Source organism: Canis lupus, chromosome 36, assembly GCF_003254725.2.
Source record: "Canis lupus dingo isolate Sandy chromosome 36, ASM325472v2, whole genome shotgun sequence".
In the NCBI taxonomy this organism is placed as follows: Eukaryota; Metazoa; Chordata; class Mammalia; order Carnivora; family Canidae; genus Canis; species Canis lupus.
Window position 1 is genome coordinate 8,063,650 of NC_064278.1, and position 19,644 is coordinate 8,083,293.

The 19,644-nt window shown below is 34.7% G+C and overlaps 1 protein-coding gene across 2 annotated transcripts in view; it reads right to left on the minus strand.

Moving 5' to 3' along the window:
- KCNH7 (potassium voltage-gated channel subfamily H member 7) overlaps window positions 1–19,644 on the minus strand; it is a 478,835-nt gene that overhangs the window by 119,965 nt on the left and 339,226 nt on the right. For both annotated transcript variants that reach the window (XM_049106394.1, XM_025471042.3), the window contains exons 5-6: window positions 18,756–18,776; window positions 10,479–10,693 (exon numbers count right to left, since the gene is read on the minus strand). In XM_049106394.1, coding sequence (XP_048962351.1) covers window positions 10,479–10,693; window positions 18,756–18,776 — 236 coding nt within the window. The remainder of the gene's footprint in view (window positions 1–10,478; window positions 10,694–18,755; window positions 18,777–19,644) is intronic.

Below are 19,644 nucleotides of genomic sequence, written 5' to 3' on the forward strand. Positions count from 1 at the left end.
CATGTTTTTTTTTTTTTATCTCATTCAGAAATCTACAGAAAGAGATAGATGTACAATAGCAATGAAGAAATATAAAGCCTAACTCCGTACTTGGGTTCCTTTCTTAGTTTCTTTAGCAACATAATGAAAGGATCAGGCTACGTCCATATTTTCCAAATTTGCTTGATCTTAAAAATGTTAGAATCGAGGTTGCAAATTGAATGGAGATTGTTAAAAATTCAGAATCCTCAGATTTCACTGCAATTTACTAAATTTCCAGAGTGTGTGTGTGTTGGGGGATGGGAGACAGAGGGGGGAGGGTGTCTCAGATGACTCCATTGATCAGTAGGTTTTGAAAAAAAACCTAGGGAAGAAGTTCCTTTGAATATTAAAATTCTATGAAGATTAACTGCTTTTTAATGAACTCTTTTAAAGCAATCGAGTTTTAGAGGGTTTATTATCTATCTACATAGTTTTCATTATAAATGTGATTTCCACAATACAGAGAAATAGAGCTAGAGGGGAAAATATATTACCCACAATTTCACCACTCAGAAAACCAATGAGACGTTTTTATTTATTTTATTTTATTTTATTTTATTTTATTTTATTTTATTTTATTATTTTATTTTATTTTATTACTATTTTATTTTATTTTTATTTTATTATTTATTTTATTGTCTTGTTGTCTTACTTGGGATTTCTTTTTAAATAAAATTCCATGGTTTAATTCATTTCATGAATCTAGGAACAGCTCACAGCTACTTAACATTATAAGACCTTGGGTTGCCTGGGTATGTGAAAATGCCATGTCTGCTCTGGAATTTCCATAGCTGATAAAAATCCTTTGCCTGATTCTCATCCCGTGAAACATGAAAAATATACTCCTTCTGCCTACTGCCTCTAGGCAACGCAATTTGAACTGTGTTTGTCCCAACCTGTAAGCCATGAGGGCAAATGAGCAAAGAAACTCTCCCTCTAAAACTTCTTTTCTATCCCTGGGTCTGAGTTTAACCCAAGGCTCATACTAACTGGGGGGATAAAAAATGAAACATCCTGGCAACAGATATCCACAATCTTCCTGTGTCTCTGTTGCCATAGCAACCGGGCTATCACTATGTATGCTGAGCCAAATTATTTTAACCTGTCTCTTCTGACCACTGGTATTTTACTTCTTTTCTTCAAGCATCTATTTTCAACCTGGTTTCTTTGGATGACAAAACTTTTTAAGGAGGCAATATTTTCTCCTTCCTTCATTTAAAAATATGCAATGACTGTACAAAACCGAACAGGTTTTTTTTTTTTTTTTTTTTTTAAGTGATTACACATAAATGCTTGCCCTACAAGGTATGGCTCTTAGTTGCTACTAGGGTTTCATAAGGATGCCATTCTTTCATCATCTACACTACAGAGAAGTATAACTTTTGAGCTAATTATGGTGTTTTAAACTGAAATAAAACTATTTTAATTTAGAATATATCAGCAAATATTGAGCAGTTTTAATATGCATATAGTATTTAGTGAAAATAGATAAAAATTAATTTGTTGCTTTAAAAATCACACATTTCCCTTTTCAAAATAATGAATATCTTTCTTTTAGACTTAATAGCCAACAACATGTTTATAGTAGTCAATTGCTACTTAAATGTATATGTTAATTTTTATCTTTTCCTCACCATAACTTACAATCTTAGATAGAATATATTCTTTTGCCCAGAGAAAACTAGATAACATAACCCAGGATCTCAAATATAGAAGCTTTTTCTTTTTAAAAAGATTTTATTTATTTATTCATGAGAGACACAGAGAGAGAGAGAGGCAGAGACATAGGCAGAGGGAGAGGCAGGCTCACCGCGGAGAGCCCGATGCAGGACTCAATCCTGGGACTCCAGGATCACGCCCTGAGCCAAAGGCAGAGGCTCAACTGCTGAGCCACCCAGGCATCTGGAGAAGCCTTGTATTTAGTAAAAGGCCCTTGAAGACAAGGACTTTGACTTACACATTTTTGCATCACTAGTATACATAAAGCTTTGGCTTACAGTTGGTAAGCACTCACAAATGTTGAATCCATAATTATCCCGATGAATGTGCTTTATTTCTACTTGTAGCATCCACATATATTTTTCATTTCGATTTGCATGTACAGACATAGATTAAATCCAGAATATGGGGAAAGCACTAGATGGGGATTTCTGTTTTGCTGTGCCAAGTTTGATAGTATTCTATAAAGAATAATAAGACAATGAATGCAAAACTAATGTCATATTAAATTGGAAGTGTTCAGAGGCAATTTCGGACTCCTGCATTACATTTCAAATTTAATTTGGAATTTGTGATTATTACTATTTCTGGCAGTTCAAGAGGATCTGTACAGTTTTATTGAGGTTTGCATGATTTAATAGTTTAAGCAAGAAATGAAGTTTAGGAAAACATTTAAAACATTCTGTAGAAGTATTGTGAATTTTGTTTTTTGTAATTTCATGAGCAAAGCGTCAATGAGGCTTTATAAAAATAACTGTTAAATATAGACTTTTAAATTAAATGTAATTTTTAATTCATGACTGTGATATTATGGTTTAAATAAGAAACATGTATTTGGTCTTTCTCCATGTTCCTGGGCTCTTAAGCCCTTTATTGTCCAGAGTGAATAGGGTGACAAACATCTTTGTTTTGTTGATGAGATAACTTTGGAAAGCCCCTAAATCACTTCAAGTCACCTGTGGATGGGGGCTGGTCACTAGAGGAACCAACCTAGTAATTGTCAAAACCTTCATTCCCAGCCCTTATCTCTGGTGGGAAGAGTGGTTGGAGTTTGAATCTACAGCCAATAGCCAATGAGTTAATCAATAATACCTATGTAATGAAGCCTCCAAAAATACTCAAAAGGATGGGGTTTGGAGAGCTTCCAGGTTGATAAACACATGGAGGTGCAAGGAGAGTAGTGGACCAGGGGAAGGCCTGGAAGCTCTCCAACCCTATCTCCATACCTTGCCCTATACATCTTTTCCATCTGGCTGTTCCTGAGCTCTATCTTCCTAAAATAAACTGGTAAACATAAGTAAATATTTCTCTAAGTTCTATAACTGCTCTAACAAATTAGTCAAGTCAAGGAATGGATCATGGGAACCTCCAATCTGCAGCCAGCCAGTCAGTCAGAGGTACAGGTGGTAACCTAGACTTGTGGTTGAGGGGGGAGTTTTGTGGGACAGAACCCTTAACCTGTGGAATCTGGTGCTATCTTCCCAGGTGGATAGTGTCATAATTGAGTTGAGTTGTAGGATATCCTGCTAGTGTTTGAATCTGAGCTGGAGTTAGAATTACAACAGCATTATTAATGAAACCAAATTAACCACTTTTAATTTGTAGTTGCATCAGAAAGATATTTTTAAATATTGGCATTGAAGAAAATTTAGGATTAAATTTATCCAATATGAGGGAAACCACAGAAAGTGTTAAGAAATTTTATATTATTAAGCCTGAGATGATAAATTATTTTTTGGCTTTATTGAGGCTAATTGATATACAAAAATTGTACATATTTATAATTTTAAACATTAGCTAATAAAATCAATACTATCTCTCCATTATAAGTTAATCTCCATTTCTAAACAAGTCCTGAATTATTAGTATTGCTTTGGGATTCTGTCAGAAGTAAATATAAGTTTAGAGCCATTGAAAAACATGAAGAGATAATGAGCATATTCACAATGGACAAAATTCAGTGGAAAATAAAAAGCCTTAGTCTTTGAGTTCTTCTATATGTCAATATTATCGTGTAATTTTGCTTTTCCTGCAACTGGGGTATGCCACTAACAAAATCCAAAATCCTTTATCTGAATCTAAAATTAGCAGAAGAAAAATAGCATATAAACCCACACAAAAGATAATACTGAAATGAAGCTCCCCTGTTGAGGAATTTGAGGAATTCTGGAGAAAATCTACCATATTCTCTCCTATTTCTGTGGACTCACTTTTCTGGTAAATTGCTACTAAACTTTCATATTAAGATTTGACTAAACAGCCCAATGTTGCAGGTCTGTCCAAATGCCATCCTAACTGCTGAGTAGATCTAGTGGGCAAATAGGGAGCTAGTTCAGACTTACAGAGAGGGTGTACTTTAGAGATAAATAACTTAAGTTTGGGGTCATATGATCTCAGTTTGAAGGCTACTTCCACCATTTCCTTATGTGACCTGGGCCAGTTGTTTCCTCTCTCTAAGCATGATTCCACTTCTGAGATGGAGATGTTAATAATAGTACCAACTCAGAGGAAGGACTGTTATGTGGATTCAAATTGATAATGAATTAAACCACTTAGCATAGAGCCTGGCACATAGTGAATGCTCAATCAATGTCAGCTATTATTAAATCTATCAGAAGTCTATTTTCATGCCAATAATACACTTAAATGAATCCTAAATAATGGGAATCTATTCTGGCTCTAGAGTTCTATGTGGATTTCAGGATTATATGGCCTTTTAAACACTCAGAGTTTACTTTCTTGTGACCCAAGGCTCCAATTACTCCTAAAACTAATTTTCTTTAGTACTTTCCATAATGACACTATGGAAAAATTATACTCGTGGACTAGTAGTAATTATTTTCCCCAAATTAAGGTCTCCAGGTTCATTTAGGGCCTTTCATTTGTCTTATTTTCTGATGATCACAGTATAGATTTCTATTAAATTATTTCTATTAAACCTAGAATTATTTGGTCATAATTTGACCGGTAATGAGTCTAAAAGAAATGTAAGTTGCTTTTGGTTTCACAATATAATCTTGTAGCATTTACTATATTAGTACTTATAAGTGCTATTATTATTTATTGTTATATAGTGTTTCTCCAAGTAGTTTATAACCTCTTGAGTATTGGTACTGGTTTTTATACTTTGGCGTTTCCAGTGCCAATCTAGCACATAGCGCATAATGCATATTTAGTAAGGGTGTGTGTGTGTGTGTGTGCATGTGAAAGAGAGAGAGAAAAAGAGGAAGAGAGAGAGAGAAAGAGAGAAAGAGAGAGAGAGAAACTGATGTTTAGCCTGAATTACTATCTTCATCTTTGCATTGGGCCACTTATTTGGTTTTCCTTCTTTAGAGTCTCCCCTCCCCCACCGCATTTTTCTGATGTGGTCATTGGTCAAGGGGCTATGCTTCTTAGTGCACAAGGATGAGCACAAAACCCAAGTTGGCCAACAGGATTCTACTTTCTCAGGAAGGTAATGGACACCAGAGGAGAGAAGGCCCTCCTCTTCAGAGTATCAACTATGAGCATTATGTGAGTTGAGACAGTCTGAAGTCCTTGCATTTTTAAGATGTGGAATAAAGTTTTTTTTTTCTTTTTTTTTTTTTTTTGACTAAAATTAATATGGAAGAAAGTGCTGCTGAGATGGCAAGAATGTCATCACCTGTTCGAACATGAATGCAGTAGCCATGGCCTAAAGCAGATCTGTCCTTGCAGTTTTTTGGTTAGGCAACCCAATAAGTTCCCCCTCCCCCTTTCATATTTGCTTAGGGTAGTTCCAATTGGGCTTCTGTGATATTCTGTTATGGCATTGATTGGCGGATACAGTATCATGTGACTGGCCAATAAAGATTTGGAACCCACAGTGCCTTCTTAAATCTTCCTGATACTCTTATGCATCTGCAGGGAGAGTGATCTAATACACAATTTGTAAAAGCTGAACATTGCAACAAATAATACATCTTACACTAAAGATTAAGGTAGTAGAATTAGCCTCAGGAAAAATGAAACCATAGAAGAGTACAAAAGTTCAGTTTACTATTACTATTATTTAAAAGAAGGCATAGATAGCCAAGAGTTTGGTCCTCAACTGAAAACCACAACTGCATGGCAAAAGCAGATCTTTATTCTCCACTCATCCAACTTTTCTTCCAATTCATTGTTCTTTCTTCACAAAATTCCTGGAATTTGGTAGGAATTAGGCAATTAAGGTCCTGTCTTCAAAGTAAGACATCAGCCTGTACCAGCTAGATTGTATTTTTAAAACATCCACACCTTGAGAGAGTTATTTTCTATTTTCTCTAATTAATAGAGAAGGACAGATGGAATATGACATAAAGAGCTGATGCCTTCTAGAAGCCTGGCCTATAAGACCAGCCAATGAAGAATCTCTGGACCTGAAACAATAGCCAGAATCAGAATCTTGCCTATGGAGAGAATTTGGAAGGCAAGCATTTGCTTTGGGTATTTTTGACCAACAGACTTACTCTTGCTTAATTCTCGTCAATGTCTTCATTGGCGCATTTCCAAACCTTTTAAGATTCTTCTTGTATGTTGCGTATTATGGCAGGCACTAGTGATACAAACATCTCATGTTTCATTCATTCTCTGGTACTCACAGTTCCTCTAAGTGTGTCCCATTCCAGATTCTAATACCTTTTTTTTTTTTTTTTTTTAAGATTTTACTTATTTATTTATGAGAGACACAGAGAGTGATAGGGGCAGAGACACAAGCAGAGGGAGAAGCAGGCTCCCTGCAGGGAGCCTGATGTAGGACTCGATCCCTGGTCTCCAGGATCACGCCCTGGGCTGAAGCCCATGCTAAACCGCTAAGCCACCCAGGCTGCCCTAGATTCTAATTCCTAACCTTGAAACTTCTCAAGCTTCAAAACTCTTCTTAGAGTTTGTATTCCCCAACCACTATACCAAACTCCCAATATAGGTAAGGTTTCCTCTTCCAGTACCCTCTGCATTCTGTTTACCTACAGTATAATCCTTCACACTGCATCCTAATTCCTATGTCCTGTACTTGTCTGTCTCTCTCACTGTCTCTCTCACTTCTTGAAGACACAGTATTTGCCTTTTCACATAAATTCCTAGAACTTACCACTGTATATTCTTGACTTAACAAATGCTTATTGAGTGAATAAACAAATACATGAATGCATGAAAGAGTGAATGAATAGCAATGTGGCCTCTACTCTGAAGAAACTCACTCTAGCTGGGGAAAAAATAACAATTTGGCTAATTGGCAATTAACCGATATATAATAGAGATGAGATCCAAATGTTGATTGAGCATAACATGAACAGAAATTAATTGTTCCTTTCATTTTATGCCTTTTTTCTGGATGTCTGCTCTATTCTTTGTGCCTAGAGGAATGTTTAAAACTCACTATTGAATGATCTATGAACAAAACCCCGATTTCTTTTGAAGAAAGGGTTACATACAAATCTATTAAGGGAATAAAATAAGAACATTAAATAAAGAAAATACTGCTGGCTGCCTACAGAAATACAGTGAGAATATGCCAACAAGGAGAATTTCCATATAGGCCTGACAAAGGGAATAGTAAGATCTTTGGGTTATTACCAAGTTTTTTTAGTGATTAGAGGACAATTGATGTTATATACTGTGAATGAAAATTCCAGAGATAGCTATGAGGAAGAAATTTCACAAACATTAAGTGAGGCTAGTCCTGCTTTCAAGTGTTTAGACAAAATTTCCAGAGGCCATGTCGGTAGGAGGAATTTCTCAATATTCAATTTCTACCTTGTTTGGTTTTACATGTACACAGTTGGCAGGTTTGTTACTAATAACTATAGACGGCACTAAAAGCAGATGGAGCATTCCTACCACTTCTTCTTTCTAGTTTTTGGTCCCAGCCTTTTTTTCAGTCCCTCATCATTTTTGACCATAACCATAGCCACTTCTTAAGTGTTCTGTCTCCATAATCTCCTTCTTATCACTGTATTTTTCAAACTGTTAGAAAAGAAAAAAAGGAGTGATCTTTTATAAAACAGGATCCAATTGAAATATTCCAACATCTTTAAGATGCATTTTTTTCAGTTGAGGTTCTAGGGGGTCTCTGAGAGGGGCACTGTACTATTTGGGTGAAGTATGAAAAGCTGTAGGAAAGCAATGGGGTGGTTTTGAGGACTTAGGATTACCTTAGTGGTAAATAATTTAAAACAAACACTTTTTAAAAATGTTAAAACAAATACTGTCATATTATGAAGGTAAATATAGAAGAGGAATTTAAAAAGAAAGCATGAGAATTTAACAGAATGCCAAGTGTCTGAGGGCAGCTGTTGCATTTTACTTAGACTCCCAAGGCACTTTTGTGCAAAGATAATGAAGAACCACCTAGAAGGGAAAGTTGCACCTCTCATAAGCTCCTGCCCAGCTTAGTCTCTCCCTGACCAGGAAAATATCTGTTTTCAGAAGACATATGGACTTTTGGGCCTCCACAACTTTCTTCTCGCTGTTTTCTCTACCTGAGATTCTCACCCCTTCCCTTTCACCAACTTCCCCTTACTCCCTTCCACCCTCCCTTCTTTCTGTCCTTCCTCCCTTCTTTCAGTAAACATTTCATGAACTCCACTCTGCCAGGTGTTCTACTAGTTGGTCTGCAAATATGTAGGGATGTAGGCAAAGATGGTGAGGAGAGCAGAGAGAAGTCATACAAACACATTACTGAACAGAATAATGACTAACATTGCATGTTATATACCTACACTATGATGAACACTTTCCACACATCATTTTGCTTATTTTTTATAAACACTGAGAAATAAGTTTTGTCACTAAAGCTTGCCTTGATATCACATAATAAATGGCACCCATCTTCATGGTACACAATAAATGACTTAGCCAAATTTGAAATACAAGTGCATGTGACTCTAACTTATGCTCTTAAACATCACTTACTAGTCAATGTAACAAGTAACTGTCTAGATCCAGATGAAATGCCCCATCACATCTCTTTCTTCTCTGAAATTACTCTTTTTAAAGCATAATTAGTTTCCTCCTGTTCCTGTATTCATTATTAACATAATTTCTTTATGCTATTTGTAATGTTTCCTCTCTCACCAGGCTTAGAAAGTCACCAAGGCAGGTACCACCTCTGGTCCATATGTGTATCACCCTCTCCTGGCTCAGTAGACCTGCTAAACATAGCAGGATAGGGTGGACCCTGCAGTAAACCAAGTGCATGAAGCTTTGCAGAGATCACACTGGGCTGCCCATAGACTTTAAGGTGTATTTTGTTTGGCTTAAAAAAGCATTTTGAATTAGTTTACCAACTTTTGGAAAGTAAAAGCTTATCTTAAATCCTGGATTTCCAGCTTCTTTTTTAAATGGAAAGATTTGGAAACATCGTCAAAGATTCTTGTGACCACAATTGGCTAGAGCTGAATGGTAACCATCTGCTTTAGAGTAGCTCTGCACTCTACAATTCACTATATGCTCCATTACTGTTATGCTGTCCTGGCTACTGGCAAGGTCCTGACCTTAATATTTGCAATCAGCCTTCTGTGCAATTTCTGAAATCTCTTAATTTCTTTGTTATGGGACTATTATAAATAATCATTATAAATTATAATATTAATATAATGTAACTATTATAACTTATTCTTAATTTCCAGTTTACTATGCTAAAAAAAGTGAAATGTTAAGGGTAGAAAGCCTCATTACTACATAAATATTAAAATATGTACTAGAGATGTTCTCAGTATTGCATGGTAGGAAGCCTCATTACTACATATACATAAAAATATGTAGTAGAGTATGGCATGTATAATCTCTCATCTCAAACACAGACGGCTTGGGTTTATTTATAACCGACTCGCAGTCTTTACACAGTTATTTCAGCTCACACATACAATGGGTTATTTACAGACCAACTATAGTACTACTGGTAGTGATTATAATTACAGAAAAAAAAAAACTTTATCAATTCAAAATCTTCAAGGCTTGGGATAGAGATTGGGGCCAAGTTTACCTTTATATTGTGACAGTTTTTGAAAAGATTTGCTAAGCAAATATACCAAGTAAAGTGTTTGTAAAAGAACTGTTTACTTGACACAAATTTTAGAGTCATGAATTCCCAACAATGTAAGTGCATTGTAAGCAAAAGCTAGATATTGCTTAGGTTGGTATTTTGATATAATAGGTACAAATTATTTTTATCTATTCTTTAAAGTAGGGTTCCTGCTAGACAGTACATTTTTATCCTAGTTCAAAATGCAGTATTTATTCAAAAACAATATTGTTCCTGTGAAATGTATTATTTACTGACTTTTAATCATTTCAGCTCTTTTCCTTAAGTCGACTGACTTATATCTGAGTCTACTTAGTAGAGTAAGTACAAAAAAGGAGGCCACAGTTTAGAGTAAATCCCAATTAGTCACTTAAAGTTTCAATAGTCACATCCATTATATTAAGAAACCATGCTTTAATAATGCAGACGTTGGCAGCAAAACAATAAATGTCCAAACATGATGAATAGCAGGTTAACTACCTTTGCAACAAAGAACAACAATACCAAGTTAGCCCATTTCTGCTAAGTCTTGTTATAGATAAAATCATAGTCTATAGTTTTATTTATCTGTTGCATTAGAGAGTTACCCAACATCTCAAGATAAATTGGAGTACAAATAAATAGCTTACCTCTTTTGATAGTCATGTATAGGAAAAATGATATGGTGCAGAGAAGAACCTCAGAAATAGTCAAAATTGAGAGTAAAATCATATCTTACCTGGGTGACTTTCTCTGTCACATTGTGTGTTCGATCTTTAACCTTGGGTGCAATAATGGTTTTATCTGAAGAAGGAGGGGATGCATTCTTTTTTTCAGTTTTGACATCTGAGAAATTCAATGTAAGCTGTGGAATCTTGTTAATGGTGCTGTATTTGTTGAGATTTGAATCTGATGTGGATCCCAGGAGGCTTGACTTGATATGATTAAAAGGCCCTAAAAAGATTGGAAAGTATTTGTAAAAGCAGTATCAGGAGAAATAGCAGAAAGAGATGGTCCTGAATGACCAGCTAATGATCCACAGCCAGTGTGACCCTGCTTCGGGTTGGACTAAATGCAGCCAGCTGATACCTGAACACAAGGTTTAGGGTCACTGTCTGCCACGTGGAGCAACATGTGAGTATCCGAGGATAAGATGGGGTCCAAGGTGTGTACTCAGAGAGCAGATGGCATCTTTAGCTGTTACTTAACTTCTTTCATTAAAGGCTGGAATAAAAGAAAAAAAACTCTACTCCTTATTATTGGCCTATTATTGGCCAAATTGGTTTCTCAAGAATGTCTTTTTTTTTATAATCCAGGGATTATTTGGGGAAGGGTTAAAATCATGTTGGCCATGAAATTTCTGAACAGGCTGTCTACCTAGTTCCAATATGCATTACTGCCCTCTCTGGGCCATGACAACTGACAAGCTGCTGAGTTTTTTATCTGCTTCTATTACTAGTATGAGATGTTTTACAGAGCTTCTAGAAGAGGTAAGCCGGGATGGGGGAATTTCAGATAAGACTGAGAAAGGCCAATGTCTTTGTATGTATGTGTATTCTATCAAAAACTCTAGAGTCCTATGTGAAATTTTAAAAATCTTTCAATCTTTCCTTCGCCCCACTTTCATTTAAATTTAAGACTTTCTTTTGAAGGGGGTGGGGGAACCTCTATAAAAACCTACCAGAAGAATGCCTTGAGAAACATAACTTAAAATTGAAGTGACATAGCCAGGTAATGGGCTGGGGTTGGTAGTGCCTGGTTACTCTTTTTGTTTGTTTGTTTGTTTGTTTGTTTGTTTATTTTATTATCATGCTATACTTTGGATCCTCAGAACTTATTCATTTTATATCTGGAAGTTAGTAGTACTGTTTGTCCAAACTTAGTACTTCTCACATTTCATTTCCTTCCTATGAAGACAATTTATCAGGTTTCTAGGACTCCTGGCCCCCTTGTTGAGTATGAATACACCGACCAGCTACATCTTGAGTTGAACTTATTGTGTGTTGTTTATGGAAGTCAGGAAATGCTCCAAAGAGTTTCTTGTACAATGGGTATTGCAACTTTTATAGTTATATAGCTCTTAAAGCCTAGCATCAGGGATAATTTTATAGAAATCCTGGGCCCATGAGTGTTACCCAGCCATTATCTCGCTGCCTTGGAGAGTGCTTAAAACATACAAACTGTGTGACTAAACGTGCTAGTCAGCAAAGTTTGCCTTATGCTATTTTTTTTTTCTGTCCAGAATGAAAAGAATATATCTTAGGGATAAAAAACACTTTATGCACCAAACAGGGTCTAAACACCTGAAAATTAGATTTATAGGTTGTGTATTTTGAACCACAATAAAAAATCAACTTGGTTCAAATATAATGCTAACAAAAAATATCCATCACTTAGTCCATAGTTCATTTGGAAAAAATTCTCACTATATTCATTTATAAAAGTTTATGTTAGGTTATTATATAAGTTTCAGATGATTTTAAGAGAATTTTCACTTATGTGGTAGATATAGTGTTCCTTGAGGTGCATTTCTATTAATTCCCTGAGTTTTATCCATGATCATGATCAAGTCCATCTAAGTGACTAATGCCATTGAGCTCTTTGGGCATTTATTGTCCAGTATGCTCTCATTTGCATATAGATTCATACTCTCTTCTCTATTTATATGACAAGGAGAGAAATATGAGCCCAAAGTGGCACCATATTAATCTAGCGCCCAGACAAGTCTGACAGAAACCCCATTCTCTAGGTCTCTGTACAAGTCTCCACCACACACCATTGATTTATTATTCTAACATATCCTAGGTAGTGTTTCCTTTTTCGTATCATTCTATGGCTACATTCCAGTCCTATATCTCAAAATTTATAAAACATTCTAGGACTTTAGACTTCTTAGATAATGTCTTTTCTTTAATGTCATATTTTACTCATTAAGTGCTTTTACTGCACGCAGGGACACTGAGAGGAGATTAGAGAAAGTTGAGCTCAGATATGTAGTTGTGTTTAAAAGCCTTACACCTTTCCTTTAATTCTCTTTCTCTATCATCCTTCTATGTGGTGGATTTCTGTAGCTGATTGTCTACAGAGTTGTTTAAAAAAATCAAGCAAAAACATGGATGATCTATGATACTAAGGCAAACAGCGTTAAATACACTTTGTCCCTGTGGCCAGTTCTAATAAACTCCACTGAATTGTCCATACCAATAAGCAAGAGGTCTCAAGTATGACGGTACTTCATCTTATAGGCATTTGTGGGGACATTTTTATTTGTCATAATGATGGGAGGTGGCTATTCTTTCACCTTGAAAAACTGTCCCAGAAGTCCCAGTGGGCATTCCTGGAGGTGAAAGTCTGTTTATAATGATCTGATTCTTGAACCCGTTTCACATATAAATAGCACAATCTACCTTTAACAGGATTTTAATATGCATTGAGCTTTCCAGAGTTACAACTACCATGTAGGGGAAAGAGCTTTAGATCGTTTTGTTCAGAACTTTACCATAGGTTGTTCACCATTTTGCAAAATTGTATCACTTGGAACTATGCTACTTGTGGCATTTGAATTATCAATATGAAATTTCAGACTTCAGGGATAAGGTTATAGTCTGTGTTTGCATGTTATGAGCAAATATGTAAGCAGAGAGATGTGTGTCCTTTTTTTTTTTTGGTCAACTGCTGGAACCAAATATTAAATTTGCAGAGAATTATAAGAATCACAGTGAAAATCATTAATAACATATCTTTCAAAAAGATTTCATATTATTGTTCTCTATATATGTAAAATTATACATGATTCAATTAAAGGAAACTATGTAGTAAGAGCTAAACATTTGAAATTATTTTTCTTGCAATTGCTGGTTTCCAGTCTCACTTTGGTAACTCTCTAGAGATCTGCCACAACTTCACCTAAATGTCTCGATTGCCATTTCTTGTTCCAACCCGTTGTTTAGGAATGTGTATGGTCGGCAAGACCTTTCTTGAATATTGGAAGAAGACTATATGTTCTGACATTTGGTGGGATTTCTTTCTTCAGTGAGATTCATTAGTATCACATAGGGAATCATGTTAACATTACACTGAGCTGGTAAGGGCCAGTTCATTTGTGAGAATATCATACTTCCTCATTTTCCCTCAGTTTATCTTGGTGTATTTTTCATAATTCAATTTGGTTATTTCCTGTTTTTAAAATTCATATATAAATAATTATGATCTGTTATTATTTATTCCAATAGTGGTTTTTATTTTGTTATCTACCAATACTCCTGCTCCATCATCTTATCCAGTACTTATCTGGACAACTTAATGCTCTTAAAAGCCATTTTTTAAATGTCTGATCATTGCATTATATCTTCTAGTGTACTTATGTTTGAACATCAACACATTGAGAAAAATATCATTTTATTATCAACTGCTTTTCTTGTATTCCTCCTTTACATTATGGTTAAAGAACAGTGTTGATCTTTTAGGAATAGGTTAACTTATCTCTAAATATTGTTACAGGATAGTAAAATGAAAAAAATAAAATATTGTAGAAACAAAGGGACGTTGGATCTGATAGGGCTGAGAAACCACTGGTCAATACATGTCATACTCAGATTTGCCCTCAGAATATTATAACTTCATTGAGTCCATATTTTAGCTTCTCATATTTACTGGCAGATAACCTTTCTGAACTGTTACTTTATTCTGTTTCTCTTTTTTTAAGTTCTTAATGTTAAAGATTTAATCTAGGCTTTCTTTTAAATCTATCCATTTAAAGAATTCAGCAAAACCTAAAATGTTCCTTAAAATAATTCACACACGCTACTTAGATAAGATATTTACAATCTATTTCGTCCTGCATAACAAAGATCATTATGCTTTTTCCACTGATTTTAAAGCAAATGTTTATATGCAGAAGTCTGAGTCTGCAAGATGATCAGCATTAGCTTAGGTTCCTCTAAAACCTATCCAAATTCTAGTGAAATTTTTTCCAACACTTTAATTATTCACAATATTCTTATTTTAATAATTTTAAACCTAAGCAAACAGACTATGAGGCCAAAGGGGAATAAGCATCAAGGGCTAGAAATCAGAATACAGGGTTTCCTACCTCCTAGGTCTATATTCAGAGAGGCCTTGGTTGAGGATTTAAAGGTGAAAGGCAGCCTCCCTGAGAGTGATCATGAACAGATGGGATTTAGGATTCTAATGAAAGAAAGGAGAATAACCTGAAAAACAAAGTAAATGAATTTAAATAAAATAAATGGGCAGAAATAAAGGGAAATAATAGATTCAATAGAAAGGAAGGTAAAACTCAAAAGTGCAAAGGGGAACTTGATGTTCTTTAGAGAAACATTTGCGTAATGGATGACCAGGTTAAACGTTCCAGTATACTAGAAGGAGATGAAAAACAGGTGACCAAGTAGACTAAACCAACAGCTGGATAAAGCTCTAATATATTACAAATGTCCGATTAAATATTAAATAGGCCAGGTTCCAGCTCCAAAGAAATATCCTGAATTTAGGTATCAAGCCAGAGGCTAAAGCAACAACTGGGAAGAATTTTACATTAAAGATATTTAAAATTTTTATGATGAGGTTATTTGAATTTATCATAAGTTACAAGAAGCTGAAAGAGAATATATTTTCCTTTAGATGGTGCTGATATATAATTAAGGACATCTCATAATTAAAAAAATAATAATGCTATTTTCTTTTTTTAAGATTGTTGCTCTCGAGGATCAAATGGGACACAAAAGAAGGAAAGCAAAAAAAAATTAAGATTGTTATTAAATCATCAGGTCTGTATATAATATTTCTTAGGTTACTGAGTTTATTGGGCTAAAATTTAATAAAACTTTATGTAAATAAAAATGTAAATTGCTGAAGTGACTTAACACTAAGAAAATGCAAATGAAGCGTCTAGTAATTGGACTTTGCAAAAAAACACTGGCAACCAGTTTAACACTTAGAAAGATAGACAAGAAGTGATCATATTATTTGTGGTCAACATTCATATTGTCTCTTTCAGTGCATGACACACAATTTTCAGAAGATAACTATCACCATTGAAAATCAATTTGCAAATTCTTATAAGGTCACAAAAAGTTGGTAATGGCTAGTGTAGCTTAAGAGAAACAAGCTGTATCAGATGAGTTGATTTTCTTTGTTAAGTCTGATAGGTTTTGTGGCTTAAGGAGGTGAAAGTTGTAATAAATCTTCCAAATAGTTTTGTTTCTGATTCATATGTCAGATTCATAGACAAGATGGGAACTGAACATACCATTGTCAGTGGGATACGGAGTTACCTGAAATAATAAGGAAGTGGAAGCATAGAGGGGCAAACTTATATTAGTGACCTATTTACTAAGTAGGGTAAGTGGGGTTAATTTTTATGGATGATTTGAAAAGCAGAATAGCAGAGAAACCATTAAATTGGAGGTAAAAATCAGTTAATATGTGAGTGAGGCAGGATTAGGTTCACCTCTCATAATATCAAAGAAATTGTTTTAAAAAATTATGTACATACATATAAACAGCATACACAATATATTTGAATAACTTTTTCAATTCTTGATAATGGGTTACAGTTAGATCTCTGAAGTCTTATTTCAAAAAGTCAGAGTGCCAAGGAAATTTATTAAGTGGAAACAAAATTAATCCTAGGAAAGAAGGTTAAATGGAAATGATTCCATTTTAGAAGAAAAGACCGAGTACCAATTTGCAGTTTTTATACTGTGATATTCCATCAAGATTAAAAGTGACCAGCTGGTATCTCTGTCCACTCAGGATAGATAAAGGGGGAAGAAAATTGCATTTCAGCAAGAAGGATTTAGATTAGCTCTTCGTGTAACAGGCAGTAAAATAGATTTCCCAAGGAAGTAAGAGAATGGTATCTTCAGGAGGTAAAAATTTCTCTACCACTTGTGTCAGGGATTTAGCCAACACCCTCGTAAGCCTTGAAGTCCTGCTGGAATTATTTATTTTATTTTGGTAAAAAATTATTTTGGGGTGATTTGGATATTGAAAACTATGATTTGTATACAATGAAGTATAGAAATTTGTCTTTTATTTTTTAAAGTTTTTATTGAAATGTGATTTAGAAACAAAACAGGGAGCCTGGTGGGGGACTCGATTCCAGGACTCTGGGACCACGACGTGAGCCAAAGGCAGATGCTCAAATCCTGAGCCACCTAGGTGCCCCTGTTCTGCGAAAACCTTAAAGAGCCAGACACTTAAGTATTTTTTGATAGTTTCAAAACCAGAGTCTGAACAAATAAGGGAAACTTTGGAGGATACATTTATGTTCATTTTAAAATTAAATTCGCACGTTTTAAAAAATCTAATTTGGGAATTTAACTTCATAAGTATTAACATGTGAAAACTTCTGACAATGGTTTAGAGTTTCCTAATCCCAAATTCTGATTTTGATAATTTATTTTTGTTCAAAGACTATAGCTGTTAAAAAATGGAAGGTTGAGGGAAAAGAGTTGGAGATTAAATGGATTCATTTATGAGGGAAAAATAAAATTAATGTAGTTTGAATGGCAATTGTGTGAACTACTAGCTTGGAAGATAAGCAAGCTCAGTTTTCTATATATTGAGAAAAATTAGATTCATTTCTCATTGCATTTAAACGATCACTGGAAAATCAATGTCTAATAATAATTAATTGCTAATTGTTAAATGCTAAAGCCAGTCATATTTCATACAGATGAGTTGGCAAGAGGTATCTGTATTCTGTTTCTTGACATTATATCCTGAATTATATCGATGCAAATCACCATCACAGCTGACGCTAATTTGCTCCCTTTTACAAATTACAGTAGACAGGCCAAGGATAGAATAATCATGTAGATGAAGTACCATCCTGCTATTGGAGGTCACCTGCACAGACCCTTTTTGAAGTGCTTGCAAAATAAAATTGGTATGGGGAGAAGCTGCCACAATTTCCTTTCTTTTCAAATCACCCTGGATGGCTGACCAGAAAACAGCTTTAGTGTCTACTGTTATTAATTCATAACTGTGAGCAGCTCTGACTTAATTAGGGAAGCAATTGAGAAATCAATATACAAAACTTCATAGTGATCAGAGTAGCAGTGACATACAGAAGAGGCCAAAACAGTGAATTTTAAGTAATGACGGTTACTGGTGGAGACGTGTCCATGCAACACACATGCACAAAATGAGTCATTGTCACTATATGCACACTCACGGCAGCATGCATGGCCTATGTTAAAAGACTAAGTCCAAAAGTTTTCAAGTAAATGAGAATAATATGATTACTATATTTTGTGAATTCCTGTATCTACTATGATATAGTAGAAAAAACAGAGGTGAATTTCAAATTTTAGTCAAGTCCAGATTTATCCAGAGGTATTGCCCACTTAAACATTGCCCTACAGTAGCTATAGGTCATGCCAGTGATTTCAGACTAATATAGGACACAATTAAAAATGACTGAAATGTAATATAGAAAAATAGAAATGACTCTCATGCATGTACAGTTTACTACTACAGTAAGCTTAAAACCATACCCCCTGCCATCCAGGAACGTGAAACTAGTTTTAAGGAAACAAAAGAGGAACAAGTGAAGTGATACTGTCATGTAGCACTTTGATTACTTTATTTAATCTTGCACTCGATTTTTTTTTGTTTTGTTTTGCTTTGTTTTTTGGGTTTTTTTTTTTTTTTTTTTTTTGGCTGAAATAGGCTTATGTGCCTCTTTCACAGTGGAATATATTTAGCTTGATATTTGTTTCTTTCCAAATGGTTTAAATATTCAGGAAGTGTTCATTGTCAACCTAGCTTTATACTTCTTGCAGGAAAAAAGGAGTTCATAAACTTTTTGGCGAACAGCTGAGAAAGTAACAATGTCTCCAACAAAATCAAGCCATGATGTCTCCACCAGGCACCTGGACTAGCTAAGGGCAGCATGATGTTGCATTGAACAGGGCATACAGCAGGCGAGTTAACATGCCAAGTAAAGGGGCACTTTGAGCATCAGATGATGAAATTTGAGTTCGTACATTACCTTTGACATTGCGACCATTGTCTGTTTTGAGCACATAAGGATAAAAAAAGAAAGAAATATAAAAAGAAGACTAAAATTATGTTATATACACTGAATTACTTCTGTAAAAACAATCAGGAGTAAACAGGATATAATGACTGAAAATGCATCTTTGAAATTAGCATTTTTCACTATTCAATCCAGTAAAATGCATAAACCAAAAATGATATCTGCCATCATAAGCATGCATGTTTAAATACGCGAAACATTTATCTCACTTAACTGGATTCCAAGATATAGATTTTAAAATTATGACGGTTTAGAGAAAGGCATTCCCAGCTGCCTACAGTTGTGATAAAAATTTTCAATCTTGTCAGAAGCCAATGTTAGTGTCACTTCAACCATCATTTACAAAGAAAGACTGTGCAACATTTGGTATTGTAAAGTAATTTTTTTCATATGATTTAACCTAGTAAAGTAATAAGGAAAAATATTTCTAAGACAACAGCTTACCTTAATAATCCAACTTGAGTTATTAATCAGAATTCTCTTAACTGCCCCTCCTACAAATGTTCTTCAATGTATATTTTGAAAATACCACATAGCACTCAAAGAGTCATTCGTAGGCAAAAATGATTGTAAGAAGTCACTGAAAGATTTGACTGTTAAAAGTAATGTGAGATTTTTAAGTTTATGTTATCACAAGGCACTCAGTACCTAAAATATTTAAGAAATTCATTTATATTAACATGAGCTGTTTTCAAGTCTCAAATTGGAGTGTTTTCAGATTATTTTGAGATTAGCAATCTGACTCTTTGATGCATATTTGCTACTAACAAAATATGCATTACTAGTTTTGAAACAAACAAGCTTAAAATAAATGGAGTCATGTCAAAACCATTCAAATATA